General features: G+C 45.1%; 1 protein-coding gene across 1 annotated transcript in view; it reads right to left on the bottom strand.

The window, feature by feature from the left end:
• Positions 1-17,524, bottom strand: part of LOC144756059 (uncharacterized) — a 356,863-nt gene extending 339,339 nt beyond the window's left edge. The window contains exons 1-2 of the mRNA XM_078645600.1: positions 16,260-17,524; positions 247-1,024 (exon numbers count right to left, since the gene is read on the bottom strand). Coding sequence (XP_078501726.1) covers positions 247-1,024; positions 16,260-17,505 — 2,024 coding nt within the window. The 5' untranslated portion in view covers positions 17,506-17,524. The remainder of the gene's footprint in view (positions 1-246; positions 1,025-16,259) is intronic.
• Positions 17,525-18,063: the final 539 nt, after the last annotated feature.

The following is an 18,063-nucleotide window of genomic DNA, read 5'->3' as shown; positions in this document are numbered from 1 at the left end:
AGGTTTTTTGGCAGTGCTTTGAGAAGGCTTCCATCTTGTATGTGTTATTGGAGGCTGCTGAGCACCACCTTTTGTTTACAGCAATTTCCATATCCTGTGCAGCGTCATGGCCCTCACCTGTGTGCTCTTTGATGGTGTACAAGGCTTGCCTTAAGATCAAAGCTCTTGCTACACACAGTGCAGTGATAAAGCCTCTGTCCGGTGTGTACGCTTTGATGCTGTACAAGGGTCGCCTTCCGAGAAAACCTCTTGGAACACACAGTGCAGTGATAAGGCCGCTCTCCGGTGTGTGTTCTCTGATGGCATACAAGGTTTGCCTGATGAGCAAAGCACTTGGAACACACAGTGCAATGATGAAGTCTCTCTCTGGTGTGTGTTCTTTGATGCCGTACAAGGTTTGCCTTCTGAGAAAAGGGTTTGGAACACACAGTGCAGTGATAAGGCCTCTCTCCTGTGTGAGTTCTTTGATGCAGCACAAGGTTTGTCTGATGAGCAAAGCACTTGGAACACACAGTGCAGTGATAAGGCCTCTCTCCTGTGTGAGTTCTTTGATGCCGTAGAAGGGTCGCCTTCTGAGAAAAGGGTTTGGAACACACAGTGCAGTGATAAGGCTTCTCTCCTGTGTGTATTCTTTGATGTTTTAGAAGATTTCCCTTCTTAGTAAAACTTTTCTCACAGACATTGCAGTGAAAGGGCCGCTCTCCACTGTGAGTTTTTTCATGTGTTGCCTTATCAGCAAACCTCATATCATGCTCAGTGTAGGGATAGCGATCTATGTGTGTTTGTTCGTGCAGTAAAAGATGCGTCTTTCCAGTAAATGTCTTCTTACACTCAGCACACGCATAAGCTCTTAGGCCGGTGCCTATTCTTTTCTGCTTTGCAAGTAGTGTTTTATTGTTAAAATTCTCCGTCCTGTGTATTCCTTGGTGTTTTCTTTCATTCATTTTATAAGCAAAATTCTTCCGTCCTCCAGAAGCTTTACGTTTCTCTTTCCCATTCATACTTTCTGTCTGCGACTGCTGTGCTGCAGAATAAAATGAACACTGAGAATTATACATGGGAAATATTTCTTGAAAGAAATTCACGGTTATAATATGAGAAAGGTGGACAGTAATATCTAGGAAGGAAGGAAAATGTTACTACCTGTAAACAATCATTTGCTGCTTGTAGTTCTACCGTTCACATGTGGTGATCTCTCATGGGTTGGGTTTGACTACAAAAAAAATATTACTTTTTGATTTGAGTTTTGATCTGGAGAACGACTTGTGATCCCATACCAGAAAGGCATAATGCATCAGCGCGCAGACTCCAACTTAAATTATTGTGTTGTTTTCGCCCTCGGAGTACGACTGCTTATATGTGTAAAATCAAAACAATAAACTGCTTAATCTGAGCAACCTATATACTTTCCAACCATACAGCAAGTGGGTGATGCATGTGAGCCTGCAACATGACAAGCTGACAGTATTTGCAAGAGAGTAACATTTTCCATTTGCAGCAGCTGTGGCACACCACACGTTGTGCCATAACTTGAAAGAATCGGTAAGGTCCAGAACGCCGCAGCCAGGCTCATTCCAGGGACACCTCGCCACGAACATATGACCCAAAACCTAAGAAGCCTCCACTGGCTCCCCATCGAGAAGAGGATCACCTTCAAACTCCTTATCCTCGCCTACAAATCCCTCAACAACATCAGAACCCCATACCTCAACAACCGAGTATGTTTCCACGTACCCAAGAGGAACCTCTGCTCCATTGACCTCGCCCTGGCAGAGGTCCCTCGCATCTGTAGAAACAGAACCGATGGGAGAGCCTTCTCCTACATCGCAGCCAAATCCTGGAACAAGCTCTCGGTCAACATCAGACGCTCCCCAAGCCTCCACACGTTCAGGAAGGACCTCAAGACCTGGAACGAGCTCTCGGTCAACATCAGACGCTCCCCAAGCCTCCAGATGTTCAGGAAGGACCTCAAGACCTGACTTTTTGACTGACCCCGAGCTGCTCCCTCCTCCCCCCCCCCCCCCAGCGCCTTGAGACCCTCGCGGGTGAGTAGCACGCTCTATAAACCGCTGATTGATTGATTGAAAGGAAAGAATGGCTAATTGAGTTACTAATATGCTTAGAACAATTAAGCACTTCTGGGCTTCTTCCTTGCATTGATGTCACCAGAGAAATATTTTATGAAAGGATGCACAGAACCACATGTTTCTGCTTTACAAATATCTATTAGAGCTATGTTGGGTAGAAAAGCCACGGTTGCATCTTTATCACACGGTGACTCAGCCTGTGGTATTTCTATGTGATGCCTCCGCTAGGCCTGGGCGGTAAATGCAGTTCCGCTTGCAGAATTTGGGTAATTATGCGTTCCGCGGAGAGAGGGGTTGGCCTAACGGCTAAGGCGCTCGACCTCGGACCTGGGGATCTGGGTTCGAGTCTCGGTAACGACGCCAAAACCCCCAGTGATTCTGGGCAAATCACTTAATCTCCCCGTGCCTAAAAAAAAAAATATGAACGTGTGTCCTCATGTAACGTAACTGGTTCTATGTAAAGCGCTCTGATAACTGATTCGGTTCGGTTCTAGTTCGCGCTATATAAAACTCAAAAAAAAAAACAAAAAAAAAAAAAACCACCGAATTGCCAAAACTTCCACGATCCGCAGAATTTTTTGCTTCCTCACGCTTTTAAAATGCGTGTTCATGAGATATTACCCCCCGAGCATGCAAACAGGAAAAAAGCATTGCGAATGGGCGAAACAAACAATTCCGCGTGTTCGCAGAACTCTGCGTGCTCTCAGAGATTTTTTACCGGTTCGATGAGCTTTGTGTAACACGACTACGGAATTCTGCCCACCCCGAGTCTCCACACGAGTAGAAAACCATATGCCAAATAGTGCGCCACTTTTAACATGGCAAAAGGTGACGCACCGGCGGCGCAAGGGTGTTATAAATAAGCCCCTAGGTGCATATTCAACTTTGTCTTTGTAAACTTGCAGGAACTGTTCATCTACTTATGGGGCGTGTCGTTTGCTAACTGTTTGAGGAAGTGACTGCTACTAGGGTAGACAACTATCTACATTAAGGCTTGCAGTCATGTAGTGGCTAAAAAAGGTAGACTTATTACTCTTAATAAGACAACATTAAAATCTTAACTGGATGCCAGGGGTGCTCTGGTGGGAAACCATTCCCAACTCTCCCATGAACATTTTCACAAAAGTTTTTTCAAAAGTATTCAAACGTTAGTGTAGGCTAGGCCAGCTTCTTTGTGTATGTATCTATATGTTATTTCTATACTACAAGCCTAGCCTAAAGTTAGGGCCAAAGATGAGCATAAATTATTTTTAAAGAAGGAAGTCCTCATCACCTGATAGATACAGGGATGTTGTTCCAGATCATTAATTCATAGATGGAAAAGGCCTGCTAACTTGTTTTATTTCTTTGTTACAGTTCTAAGTCTGCAGTCCAATGGAGTTCTCCAAACTCGCATTTGTTGCACTTGAAAATAAGAGCTGAACTTAAGGACAACGAGAATGATGAACAAGTGATAAGAAAGAGGTAAAAAGCTACAAAAGAGGAAATTCTAAAGGGAAAAGCAAGACTACTGTCCTGGAAGAGTCTTCAACTTTGTAAGATGATACGAATAAGTAAGGAGAGCAGTCAAAATTCCATTGACACAAAGACGACATGAACTTCTGACAGAGGAATCAAGCTCAGAAGGTGACTCAGACGACTCTGCTAGCAACTACCTAGAAACAAAACTACTTGCCACTTTTTTCGCTGAGTACGGTTTGCTGAGACAAGGACGGACAATGGAATATTATAAAAAAGGAAAAACAAAAGCAAGAGGCACAAACAGAGGAAGAGAAAGACAGGAAAGAGCAAATGGAAAAGATAACTCACCCCATAGGAAGAGAAAGGTGATTGAGCAAGGCGAGATATGATTATTAACTCATCACAACATTAACTGACAATGGATGAACTAAATATCGATAACCGTGGCTTATATTTCTGCCCCAGGAGGGACTTAGATTACAGTTCATATAGAATTGACATATTTTCATTTCTAAGATATCAACATAAAGTCAGACCCAAGCCAATGAACATGAGAATAGGGGGCCCAATACAGAAAACATGACTTGTGTTCAAGAGACGCTGATACTTCATGACATTGGCTGGTCTGGATAATGGAAATATATGTGCAACGAAAGAGCGAGAAGCATTGCTGGGAAAGGAGGCACAGATAGATCAGGGAAGCCTAACTCACTTCAAAAAGCAAGCTACATATAACTCCTCCTTGCCTCATGATAATCTGGATGTCTTTAGTGACTTGGTCGTCAAAGACTTGTTCAAATAAATCGTTTACCAGTCAAGGCAAGAAGGGAAGAATCAGATCCAACTTGAGTAACGGACAAAGGGAGGCCATTAACCCATTACGTAATGACAACAGAATTATCAAAGCCATCCGATAAGGGGCAGGAATGTGGTTTTAGTGATTGTTTGCAATTATGAACAAAAGGCTTTTCAATAATTATTAAATACGGATTGTTGTGAAATGGGAATGGCAACATTTTGATTTGTGTAAAACACTTCCCTCTACTGTACCATGCTTTTACCTTCTAACAAATGTATGCAAGAACAAGGGGGGCGTATATTCCCCTCCAACAATAGCTCACTGGAAAGCACAGCCATAAACTAAAACCATTTATTGCTGATTCTTGTGGAGAGCCTCCCATCATATTGTATAGAGAGAATTTTCTACAAAAGATATACACAGGAGAAAATCATATTTGACAATTACCTAGGATGTGATCTTGCTAATTATGTATACAACACACGCAAGGTCTTAGAGCATACGAACACGCTTTTTTCAATAGACCAATATCTCCATATGACTATACATGGATGCTTAGGACCATGATTTTTGCCTAAATAACAATATTTTCATATTTAAAGATAGATATTACAGACAAATCTCAGGGACAGCAATGGGCACCTGTTCTCCCAGCTCTGCAAATGTATTTGTGGTCTGGTGGAAGGAACAGGTGTGTTGTGTAGTTCCCACTAATGCGTAGGACCTGCGCGTTTGTTGGTCAATATAAACTTTGGATGAGGTGCCTAGACTGGCTCCAGACAGCTCCGCAGGATGAGTTGGCCTAGAGACCAGCTAGCTCACAGTGCCACCATAAGACTCCCTAACTTTACCAGGAAGCAAATGGTTTCTGGCAACCTCTGAACGTGACAACCCTGACCCTTCAGGGATCTTTAAAACAGAACAGAACCTTTTGCTCAGTCACGCAAACTTACTTGCTCTTAGAGAAATATACGGAGAATACACAGAGGGACGTTTTCAATTATTTATTGAACCACGTTATTCTTGTATAGAATACATAAGCTGCAATAATCAGTAGACTAAAGCAGCTGAAAGTGATTACAAGCACGTAAATAGTAGATATAGTTCTACCATGGTGCTAAAACAGTGTATATATGCAGGCATATAAGCAAGGCAGTAATCAGGCGGACTCCTACTATGCACTCCCTACTCTGCGTGTACCTAGTGTGTGTGTGGGTGTGAAGCCAAGAATCCCCACTAAGGGACGATCCCACCCCATTACCTGACAGGAAAGAATGCAGGACCCGTATTGGATACAAACGGAACTCCCGCTCACGGAGATGTCAGCCCGCTGCATAGTGAAGTCTCAGCCTGCACGGACCCTGGGTGTCAGCTGTAGCGCCTCCTCTACTAATCTATTGAGATGCTCATTATTTATAATAGAAAGCATCTTTGTGATGTACGTATAGATTAGTCTATGTACTAGATATGTAGATAGCCCTGTTACCCTGTGGATGAAGATACGACATTTGAACATAGTGCGTCAAGAGGCCTTGTACATGGTGTTAGAGGCATCGTGATAATTTTGTGTGAAGCTAGATGTGTAAACAAAGTAATTTCAGAGAAACTAATCCAACATTGTCGTGCATACAAATATGTGCAAAAGGTCACAGCAGAAATGTTACAGTAAAAAATAGGACAATATATGAAATGAGCTACTTCGCTACATGGGCCTAACCCGGGCACATAACAGGTGGTCTGGACATCACGAAATGAAAACATGACAAACCATGCGCTGATTTGGATCGGGGATATAGATGACCTTTCCTTGCTGTGGGACGGAAGTAGGGAAATGTCTAAAAGATTAATCAGGAGACAGACAAAAACTGATCTCAACCTAAAATTCACTCATTAGATCAGAGATAAATCTATAAATGACCTGGCTATCCATACTGAGCTAGAGAAGCACACATGGTCACAAGCCTACATAGAAAGGAAAAAGTAGGGCATTGTGAGTAACGTACATCCACAGAAACTGATAGAAAGTATCACCTATGGTGAAATGCTACGGACCAGTTGAAAAAGGGAAAGCCAAGAAGTGTATGAGAAGGAAGAAAAAAAAGTACATGGCCAGCAACCAAGCGAGAACCCAGAACATGAATAAACTACTTTCAAATCAGAGACACCAAAGGAGAGACCTGATATTACCGTAAGGTTCATCACTACATACAATACGAGATACACAGCAGCAAGACAAATTCTAAACATTGGAAAATATTAAAAGCTGATCAGGTGACTGGACATGATATTAACTCACATCGCTCCATCACGCATTGTAAAGCCCTATCCTTAAATGACCAACAAGCCCATAGCTATGTAGATAGTCCAATGAGAGAAAGGGGCCATCTAACCTAAAAGGTTTCAGAAAATGAGGGAAACGTATGGCTTGCAAATCTGGTGTCAAAATAAAGGAGGTTATTCTGCATAACAGGAAGGAAAAGCAATCAATTCATAACCTGTAGCACAGATTTATGTGTATATTTACGTGAAAGAATGTACACACAGAAAACAATATGTGGCCAACTTGATGTTCCCCATTGGCAAGTGATGGAGCACATGAGAGGCATTAAACACGCTGACAAAAATTCCCCAGTGTCTGGAGATTTTGAAAAATGCCATGATAGTATTGTAGACTCGCTCAGTTTCTTTGGCCTAATATCAGAGGAGGTGATCAAGAGAAGTAATTGAAAAAAATCGATTTAAGATATAATACAGACCTGGGTCCCGCAGAAGCCAAGGGCCTGAATAAAGATGAGGAATTACACGTGCACATAGAATGCTTACTGATGTCGAAAGTACATATATGTAAACATGCTAGGTAATCTGCACAGTTTCCCACTAATGACACACTCTAGAACACGTTAAAAAAAACACCATTTCCTTGCAAGATTAAAAATATATAATTTCTTTAAATTTTTCAGTGCACTGCTTAGGGTAAGGGAGGTATACCTCATACAATCATATTAGATTGATAATGCTCACCACGAAGGCACAAGAAGTTTGTCTTAAAATCAGTGATGCCACCGCCATCCCCGAAGGCTACAAAATCTCCCGCAAGTACCAGGTCGACTGACCAGGAGGAGGCATAGACATCGTCCACAAGAACAACCTTCAACTGACCACTTACTCAAATGACCCAACGACTACCATGAAACACCCCCCCTTCCAGATCTAGAGCAAGCCCAATACGACCTTCCAAGGCTCAGTCCCCAGCGTGGCCTTCAACGAGGCCATTGTAGACCTCATTGCACCCCACGCTCTCGCATCCACCGATTACATCCTACTCGGAGACCTCAAATTCAATTGGACAACCCCAGTGACCAGAACACCTCCTCCCAACTGGAGAACCTCGCCAACATCGGACTCAAGCAGCAAGTCACCGCACTGAGCCACATAGCCAGACACACGTTCGACCTAGTCTTCTCCATCAGCAGGAACATCATCTAGAGCCACACCACCGAAATTCTCTGGACCGACCAGCACTGTGTGTACTTTGCATTCGCCATTCCCACCGTTCACCACCACCCTCATTGCCCCCGCCCCATCTGCCGTAGCTGGAAAAAGGCCACCGTAGAACTTCTCGTCAACTTTCTCAGCATGACCAGACCACCAACAGACGCCAATACCGCAGCACACAACCTTCACCAATGGATCTCCAACTCTCTCTGCGCCGGCACCCCTCAAAAAGACATCAAACAAGCAAAACTTCAAGAAAGCCAGCTGGTTCACTCCCGCCCTCCACAAGTCAATACATACCAGCAGACAACTCGAGTAGAGACAGAGGAACAACAAAATCCCAGAAACCCACGCAACCTTCAAAACCGCTGTCAACGCACACCACCTTCTACTCAAAACCACAAAGAAAAAGGCCCCTCAAAGACAGAATCAATGCCTACGCATACAACAGCACAGAAGTCTTCGCCATCGTCAATGAGTTGGCCAGCCCCAACAGCTAGCCCACAGACATTTCACCCTCCCTAAGACCTCTGCAACAAACTCAGCACATTCTTCCACCACATGATCAGGCAGATCTCCGACACCTTTGACACCCAAGACCCTGCTACAACGCCTGCCACCACCGCACACAACGAAGCCTCACCCAAACAGATCGTGCTCAACTGGACTCCACTCACCACAGATTACACACTCAAGACAATGCGGAGCATCCACTCCAGAGTCCCACTGGATCTTTTCCCATATCACATCTTCCATTTAGCAGCTGCAGCACCATCAACTACTCCATCAAAGCTGCCACCTTTGCCGAGGACTGGAAACATGCAGAGATCAACCCCCTGTTACAGAAGCCGTCTGCCGACCCAACAGACCTCTAGTACTTCAGACCTATCTCCCTCTTCCCCTCTCTTGCCAAGGTCATCGAAAAGGCCATCAACGCCCAACTCTCCAAGTTCATCGAAGAGAACCACATCCAGAACACCTCCCAATCCGGCTCCCGAAGCAATCACAACACGAGACTGGACTCCTCGCCGCCTTCGACTACATCCTCTCCCTCCTTGACTGGGGCGAAACTGCCGTCCTCTTCCTACTGGACCTCTTGGCGGCCTTCGCCAACATCTCTCAACGCTCCCTAATCACAAGACAAGGCCCTGGACTGGATCCACTCCTTCCTGACAGGCCGAACACAGTGTCTCAGACTATCCCGTTCCTCTCAGAACTTACAGAAATCAGCTGTGGAGTGCCCCAGGGCTCCTCCCTGAACCGCACCTTCTTCAACGTCTACATGGCCCCCCTCACGGCCATCGTTAGAAACCACAGACTCAACATCGAGTCTTACGCCTATGACACCCAGCTGATCCTCTTCCTCACCAATGAACCCACAGCCGCCTGATTCAACTTTCACAGCGGAATGAAGGCCGTTGCCACCTGAAAGAAAGACAGCTCCCTTAAGCTCAACTCAGACAAGACCGAAGTACTTATCATGTGACCCGCCCCCTCAGCCTGGGATAACTCCTGGTGGTCTGCCACACTAGGAACCCCTCCTACCCCTATGGACCACGCACACAACCTCGGCATTATACTCGATTCCTCACTCACAATATGAAACGCCAAATCAACGCTGTAGCCATATCCTGCTTTAAAAGACATTTAGATGGATCCCCGCAGAACCTAGAAACACCTTCACCCATGCACTCATCACCAGCAGAGTTGACTACGGCAACGCACTCTACGTCGGCGTCACTCAGAAACAGCTCAGGAAACTACAGAATGTCCAAAACGACGCAGCCACACTGGTCCTAGACATCCCCTGCTGCAGCCACATAACACAGCACCTCAGACAACTCCACTGGCTCCCAATCATCAAGAGATGATTATAATGAACCTGTTTTTAGTATGGTGCATTGGTGCACAAAAAATGCATCCTAAAAATGATTGTGATTGATGATGTGAAAAGGCAATGAGTATTGATTGTATATCGCGGACCAATAGATGCAGATCTATGGAGATTAGGGCAGTTCACTTGAGGTAGACAAAGGCTTGTTGTTAAGCCACAACTCTTCACTACGACACTTGCTGAACACAAATTAGGCGTCCAGGAGTACTGGCTTGGACCTCTTTTGTGGGGAGTTGAGGAAATATGAGTTACGAGTCTGCACACACACAGCGCAGTGGCAGTAGTTATAGTTAGGTCAGAGTTTCCATAGGAAGAGTGTTTTTGTATCACTAATAACTCAAGTCCCGTTTGACTTAAGTTTAAAAGTAACATTATAGTTAGGTGTTGAAATACTACAAAAACTAATGTTAAATAACCAAAACAAACATTAATATTTACCAACTATAACCCAAACTATAACTTGAGCCCCCACCATGCACTGCTTATGACCTCATATATTATATCAATCAATAATGGGGTCCTTGGTGAGGGAGAGAATCATTTGAGTGTCCTCGGCGTAGGAGATTATGTTGAGGTCGTGCTGTCAGGCGACGTGTGCGAGCCGGACCATGTAAATGTTGAACAGTTTCGGGCTGAGGGAGGATACCTGGGGTACGCCGCAGATGATCTCGGAGGCTTTGGAGCGGAAGGGGGGAGCTACAGCAGGGACCTGTTTTAGCTTAATAAGATCATTAAAGAAATTATTTGATCTGATTCCGCTTCCTGCAAGTAAATCCATAGCAGTGGCCCTGATCCTTTCACGTTTGGACTACTGCAATAGCCTCCTTGCTGGAGCGAATAAAGCTACGATAAAAAAACTACAAGTGATCCAGAATGCTGCAGCACGCCTTGTTCTGAGGCTTCCACGCAGAGCGTCCGTATCAGCAGCGCTTGAAGTTTTGCATTGGCTGCCGATTCATAAAAGAATTATTTTTAAAATTCTTCTAATCACTTATAGAGCCATGCTTAAACGCGGCCCTAAGTATCTTTCTGCACGGTTTTCACCATATTTCACTACTAGGAATCTCAGGTCATCCACAGCCAACCTTCTGAATCCTCCCTCCTTCAGATTGATTGCTAAAGGAGGGAAGACTGTTGCCAACCTGGGGTCTAAAGCATGGAATGCCCTTCCAACCAACTTAAGACTACAGAAACTGAATCTCAATTCAGGAAGGCATTGAAGACTTGGATATACAACATTACCGATGCCCGCTGCTTTGCACTAATCTAGTAGTAACATAAGCTGGTGTGCGATAGGACCCGCACTCATCGTTCACTCCTCAGCGCCAGTATACTCCTTGTGGAGTGACGGCTTGCGCTTAAGAAATACTAATTTACATTACATTACATTACACCATCAGTGGAAGAGAGAGAGTGGAAAAGCAGAAAAGAGGCAGACACTGGCGCAGTGAAAAAGACTGATTCTGGGGCACAGAGAGAAGCAGAGACAAGTTATGGAAAAGAGAGAGATGCAAAATTAGTGGAAATGATAGAGGCAGACGGCAGAAAAGACCAACAGAGACAGAGAAAGAAAGATGCCATGGAAAACAAAGTCGAGTCCGAGAGGTTTGCACTGCTTCCGCAGTCTGTAATGGCAGACCTGCTAACATCGGATTAGTTGGGTCACTCAGGGTGGCACAAACAGAGCTTCAGGCCCTGATGATCCCTTTAATGGCCCTGCCCTGGGTACCACAGGTACCACATACCAGTGACTTATAAGCGGGTTAAAGTCCTTGCCAACTGGGATTACCAATTCACATGTAACAGTTTTTGGGAGTGAGCACTGGCTCAGGGGTCTGGTTAGCAGGTCTCGGTGCACTTTCTGAGTCAAAATCATCAGCACTGGGGAAAAAGTGTGTGGGTGCGGTGGAGCCATACAAAAAGGGCACTGTCGTACATCATCCTTTACCCACAAAAGATGAAATGACAACACCTGCTGGAGCAAAAATCTTCTCAAAATTGGATATGGCCTCAGGGTATCATTAAGTGCTATTGAGCAAGGAGGCAAGACATATGAGGACATTTGTGGCTCATGATGTAGTAGATCAGTTTCACACGATGCCCTCTGGTCTCGCCCCTGCAGCAGCCATGTTCCAAAGGAGGATGGCAGAGGAGGTGAATGGTCTCTCTGACGTTTTGGTTTTCCAAAACAATGCTTCGATTTTCGGCAAAGATTTAGATAAGCATTTGCGTACACTTAGAATATCTTGAGAGCCTTCCTGAAAAGAGGATTGAGATTTTAAAAAAAAAGAGATACATGTATGATTGGTTGAAAATGTTGGGCATGTGGTTTCAGCTAAAGAGATTTCAATATGGCCAGGCCTGTTGACAGTCACTGAAATACCTGCTCCAAAACACTGTGACCAACAACTTGAGTTTAAGGAAATTGTGGGAGGGATGGGTGGAAATAGAAGCTAGGAGGCTTTAGGAGTTTATCAATTGTTAAAGTTGATTTGTAGTTTGTAGAGAAAATCAAGAGTTCTTCTTGAGCTGCTGTCCTGGTGGGTGTTCGGAGGGTCTCTTCTGGTGTGTGTTCCTGTTTCCTGGTAATTCCCGATATCAGCTTCCGCTGTCCGTCTCCCAGATGGCTTGAAAGGAAAAGAAAAAAAAAGGATGGTGAGACTCGGATTCTCACAAAAGTCTTAGGTCAGGACATGGGATTGTGTCCGTCACGACACCACGTCGTGCATGAAGAGGGGGTTAACGCCTAATTAACGTGGCCCTCCTCCCCGTGTAGGTAATTCAAGCAGAGTCACTCAGGAATTATAGGAAGAGAATCACCAGAGACGAGTGTTAGCCCAAGACATCTGTAAACGGTGAAAGAAAAATAAAGGCAGACACCAAGGAAATATCCTCATGAAAGAAAAGAAATATGTGGCTTACTTTGGTGCAGTACAACCACCCCTTGACTGAATGTAAATGTAAATGTAAATGTATATATGCTCTCCCCTGCTAGCTTGATGCAGGACAACCACCCCTTGACTGCCTCCCTGTACCTCAATTTGCTCTCCCCTGCTAGCTTGATGCCCTCACTTCGCCTGGTTCACTCACCGTCCTAGCTGCAGCTCTCCTGAGCTGCGGCGGCGTTTTCGCACCTCCTGGGGGAAGTGGGGATCGACCAATCCTTGCTCCACTCCTCTCCTTCGTCCGGGTAATCATTGCCGTTGTCGTCCCGTTTTCTCAACGTTTCTTCCCTCCTCTCTCCTCTGGCATCCTGCTAATACAACTCGATGCACATTCCGCGTCTTCCGTCTCCGTCTTTTCTTTTCTTGTCGGCCTTCCTGATTGGTCCTTCTCTGTAAAGCCACCTCCTCATTGGGTCTCTCCGCGTCTTCCGTCTCCGCCTTTTCTTTTCTTGTAGGCCTTCCTGCTTGGTCCTTCTCCGTAATGCCACCTCCTTCTTCCTGCAAGGAGGAGGTCGGGAGCAACTCCCGGCTTTCCGTGGTATTTCTGGTTTCCAGGATGGGTACCGGGGGTTCAGGGCCCTACTCTCGGGGTCCTCCTCACAGAAATGTATGAATTTTATTCAAAATGTACTGAAAATGTTGCGGTGATTGCTGAACCAATTCACAACCTTTTCAAAGGGAATGCTTGAGGGATTTGGGGACAGGAAGGTGCATTTGCAGAGATCAGGGGAAAACTGCTAAATGCAGGACTACTGAGTCTATTTCTACCAAGCAATGAGTGCTGTATCACTGAAGATACTTGTAGCATTGGCATTGGCGCTGTAGTGACTCAAGGCAAAGGAAATGAGGAATGTGCAATGGCATCACACACACTGCGACCACGTGAACGTAAATACTCGACCATTGAGCGTGGGATGTAGGACTGCACTTGGGCAACTTAAAAGATCAAGTCATCCTTATGTGGGACCAAGTTCAGAATATGAACAGATAATAAACCTCATTTGAATGGTATTAATGTGAACACCAGCAGGCTACTGCCAGCTTGGTGAGGTTAAGTTTGAAACTTTTGAAACATAATTTTGAGGTTGAACACACTGAAGGAGAGAGAAACAAAAATACTGATTGCTTGCCTCGACTGCCCTGAGGGCAGGAAGATGTGGAACATAAGAACAAATAGAATGACTGTGAGAATGTGGAATATACTGCAGCAAGTATTTGTTGGCCGGGTAAAGACTGTCTGTGTGTGTGTGTGGAGGCAAAGGTAGAGAAAGACATTGGATGAAGATTCTATTTTATTGAAAGTGATTCATTTCATGAGGAAAGAATAGCCAAAAGAAAAACGATTTGTTGTGAAAACTGCAGACCAATAGCAATTTTCATACTGTCAGAGGTGAGACATTTATCTGTGATATCGAAAATCAACCGACTGACAATGCAATACTGGTCGCCTGCCATCGACAGGGATGTGGAAAAATTCATTAGAGTTACCAGTTGTTTGCAAAATGATAAAACACTGATATACACAGTTCTGCTTATGACAGAAGTGGTTTTTCCTGACAGTACGGGACCATGAATGTAATGATTTTTTTAGGTCTGTTTCAGATGCTTCCTGTGCATCAGAAATTTGCCATTGTGCTTGAAGACTACATGTCAAATTGGTTGCAAGTACGGTTTGTACGTGTCAGAGAGGGTTTTCAGGGTGAATTGGTTTCGGATAATGGTGGATAATTGGTCTTGAGGGAGATGAAGCAGTATTTGGATGGAACTGGTATCAAGCATAAATGTGCTAGTCTTCATCACCCACAGAATAATGGCCAAGCAGAGAGGATGAACAGATTGGTCAATCAGGGTTTTTTCATGGCCGGTATCAAAGTGGAAGATGCTGTCAGGGCTATGCTTACAGCTTATTGCAACACACAGCACTGCACCATTTTGTGCAGAGAGGAAGAAACCTGCATGATTTGGACTTCGTAAATTGCAATGAAGTGTCTAAAGAGGGGCTAAGACACAATAGCTGTCTAAAGAAGGAAGAAAGATGAATTGACCTTCAAAAGATGCATGTGATATTGTAAAGCTATTGTTCGCATAAACATGATCACAGAGGCAATAATAAACGTATGCAATCATAGTACTCTGGAATGACTGGGGGAATCAGATGCCGAATTTCCACAGTAATTCCACATATCTCAGAACCAAATTTCCACAGTAATTCCATATATCTCAGAGCAATCACCATTTACTTCACCCACCCTTCAGCAGAGTTTCCTTTATCGCTGATATTGCTGACTTGGGGGGAGGAAAAAGTGAGGGAAATGTAATAGGAGACATAATGGCAGACATAGCTAACGCCTTATAATGGGGCCCATATTAGATAAAATAAACATAATAAAATATATCACCCTATCATGTATACTGTAATACAACTAACCCAGCTTGATATTCAGAACACCTTGATTGATTGATTGATTGATTGTGGGTTTCTAAAGCGCTAGAATCGACTCCCGAAGGAGTATCTCTGCGCTGTAGACCGCTGGGGAACCCGTCCTGGCTTTCCCTGTGAGATGGTCCCTACTGGGTAGCTCCAAGGTGAAACCAGGCATCCCCGGCGTATGTGGGGGGCTGTTGTGGAGATGAGGCAAGCTAATGCCCAGAGTTGCAGAGTGTGATCCCTAGTTAGAGTAGGCACCGAGGCGAGAATTATCGAGTCCGTTGACCCCGGTCCAAGACCCTGCCGCGTTGGGAATTGGACCCTGGTCCCGGGCCGTCCTCTGCTCCCGGGTCTGCCGCCTCTAACCAGACAGCCACCCCACACCTTGTACTGTGCACCTAACCCTACAGACAACACTTAATTTTGAACCTCCCTTGACCTTGTACGTTGTTCTACATGATGTAGTATGTTATAATACAGCCAGCCCTCTCTGACCTGCAGACCCCACAGTTCTATGTACATGTACCTAAACACTTCAGAAAAAAAGACCACTTCTTACCGAAGGCTCTGGGGTGCAGCGGACCTTACCCTACCCATTCCACCACTACAGACCTGACTTGCAGATAACCTTTCCTCTTCACACTGCCTTCCTCTCCTCCTAAGCGGCAGACCCTGACTGACCCAGAAATCCTCTTATTCTGTGCACTCACACATCACATAGATCCAGTCCCATCTCTAAAGTGCTTTAGTGTGCACTAGTAACAAAAAAGGGAACTGTTACTCTCGGTGAATAACACCTCACTTTCATCTCACACTTAGGGGATGGTGAGTATCGCGGAGCTTCGATTGAAATCACAGATTCTGCCACATAATTCCTCAGAGGTCCAGAGCCCGGAATGGGCGTCTCATGCACGGACCAGATTTCAGGTCATTTTTCCAGAGTCCCAATTCTTAGCCTATCACTGAACGGGAAGGCGAAACTCCTTTGCGAAAATAAAGGAGATACCAGGCACATAACCGCTTCTGGTGTACTCAATGCCCCTTCCCCCAAAGATACCAGATACACTTTGGAAATATTTTATGCTACATTCGCTCAGAACTGTACAAGTTACTCGCCATTCTGCATGGTCATTCAGTACGAACCAAATACCTGGGATGGTGTTGAGCAGCAATCCATCTGCATCTGTATTTCCTTTCTCCACTGGGTCTCTAGCGATAGCTCCATCAGTATCAGGAGCATTCTGTGCCAGGAATGATGAGACTCCAGATGGGCCCTGCGCATCAGCACATGTTGGTTGTAGGTCAGAGTTCTCATCTCGGTTCTCAGGGTGCAGTGGTTCTTGCTTGTAGTTCTGATCGTAGTCCTCAGGACTCAGTGGTTCTAGCTTATAGCCGCGATCTGGACTGAGTGTCTCAAGGTGCATTGGTTCGGTCTTGCAGTTCTGATGTGGTTCATGTGCACCAGAGAGCACCTGCAGGCATGTGTTGAGCTGCAGACTCTGGTTTTCTTGAAATGCTGGTAGTCTGCAGAGGTTTTGCCGTTGACCGTCACCATCAAACCACAACAACTCTTGCTTTAGGAATTCACTTGGTTCCTCCCCATCTGGGAGCACTGGTTGTCTGCACTGGTTTTGCTGTAGCTCATGTCCCTTGTGAAACTGTGGCTGCAGGCAGACGTTCTGTTGTGCGCCCCAACTATCTGCATACAATGGTTCTTTCTTCATGTGTTCCTCTGGTTCTTGTTGCATGCAGTGGTCTTGCTGTGGTTCATGGCCATCATCAAACCCTGGTGGAAGACCTGGGATAACTTGAGCATCTGGAGGAGGGCACCTGGAGCCAGTACAGTCCTGCCGTGGTCCAGGGCCAGTCGGAGACAGAGGTTGGGGGCACTGGCTCTGTTTTGGTTCATGCCCATGAGGAGACAGAGGTTGAAGACACTGATTCGGCTGTGGATCAGGACCAGGTAGAGATGTAGATTGAAGGCATTGGTTCACCTCCTTGGCCCTGACTGAAAGATTGATCGGAGGGGACCTGCTGAGAGGACAATCTCTAACCATCACCGGACTGACCCTCTCCAAAGACACTGCCCCATTTTCAAGGTGATCTAGACCCTTTGCTTTCCAGATTTGCTCCATGAGCCCAGCGACTCTTGACGGCACGTCCTCTAGGGTATTCTGCAAGTTATCCAGTTTGGCTTCCAACTGCTCCAGCATAGATAAAAGGATCATGTTAGGCAGGTTCCCTGATAGAGGTTCCATCTCACAGTCACTCTGAGCATCAGTTTGGGATCTTGAAGAAGGCACATTACGGATAGGAGAAGATGGAAGTGTGGCTCTTAAGGGTTCAGGTGAACACTGCACTTCTCCTATTTGTCTTGGAACCTGCCTTTTCTCCATTCTGAAATTCTGATGTTCAAGTCCTCAGGTGTCTGTGAAGGGGAAGAAAATAGAAACGACAACACATTATCACAGGACAATTATGTCAAAATACTCCTTCCTGTCTCACCACAGCTAAGGCTCGAAATAACTAAATTGTCTCAAGAGCTGGAGAGGATCTACCCTGCTCAAGGTCAGGCTGTCCTTGAGGACATCAGGAGTTACCCTCCTACACATCTAAACCCCGCTCAGTGCTGCCCCTATGTGATATGGTGAGATTTCATGCAGGTCCGCTCTGCCCTGCCAGAGAGGACTCGCTATCCAGAGCTGATCTGTTAAGCTTCAAAATGTATCAGTATGACCTTATCAAACCTAACCCTATAATTTAACGGACTTATTACGTTTTTGTAATTCTTTATTTTTTTTTTATTAAAATGTGGTAAGCATTACCATAATAGATATTCCCTATGAAATTGAGCCTTGAGAAATAATAGAGTTAAATTCCCAGATAAAAATACACATTTTCTGGTCAGGAATTGAGCTGCCTAGGTCACGTAATCTCTGTTGATGGGATCTGCC

Source organism: Lissotriton helveticus, chromosome 1_1, assembly GCF_964261635.1.
Source record: "Lissotriton helveticus chromosome 1_1, aLisHel1.1, whole genome shotgun sequence".
In the NCBI taxonomy this organism is placed as follows: Eukaryota; Metazoa; Chordata; class Amphibia; order Caudata; family Salamandridae; genus Lissotriton; species Lissotriton helveticus.
Note: the sequence above shows the minus strand (reverse complement) of the source record. Positions and strands in the feature narration are given on the sequence as shown.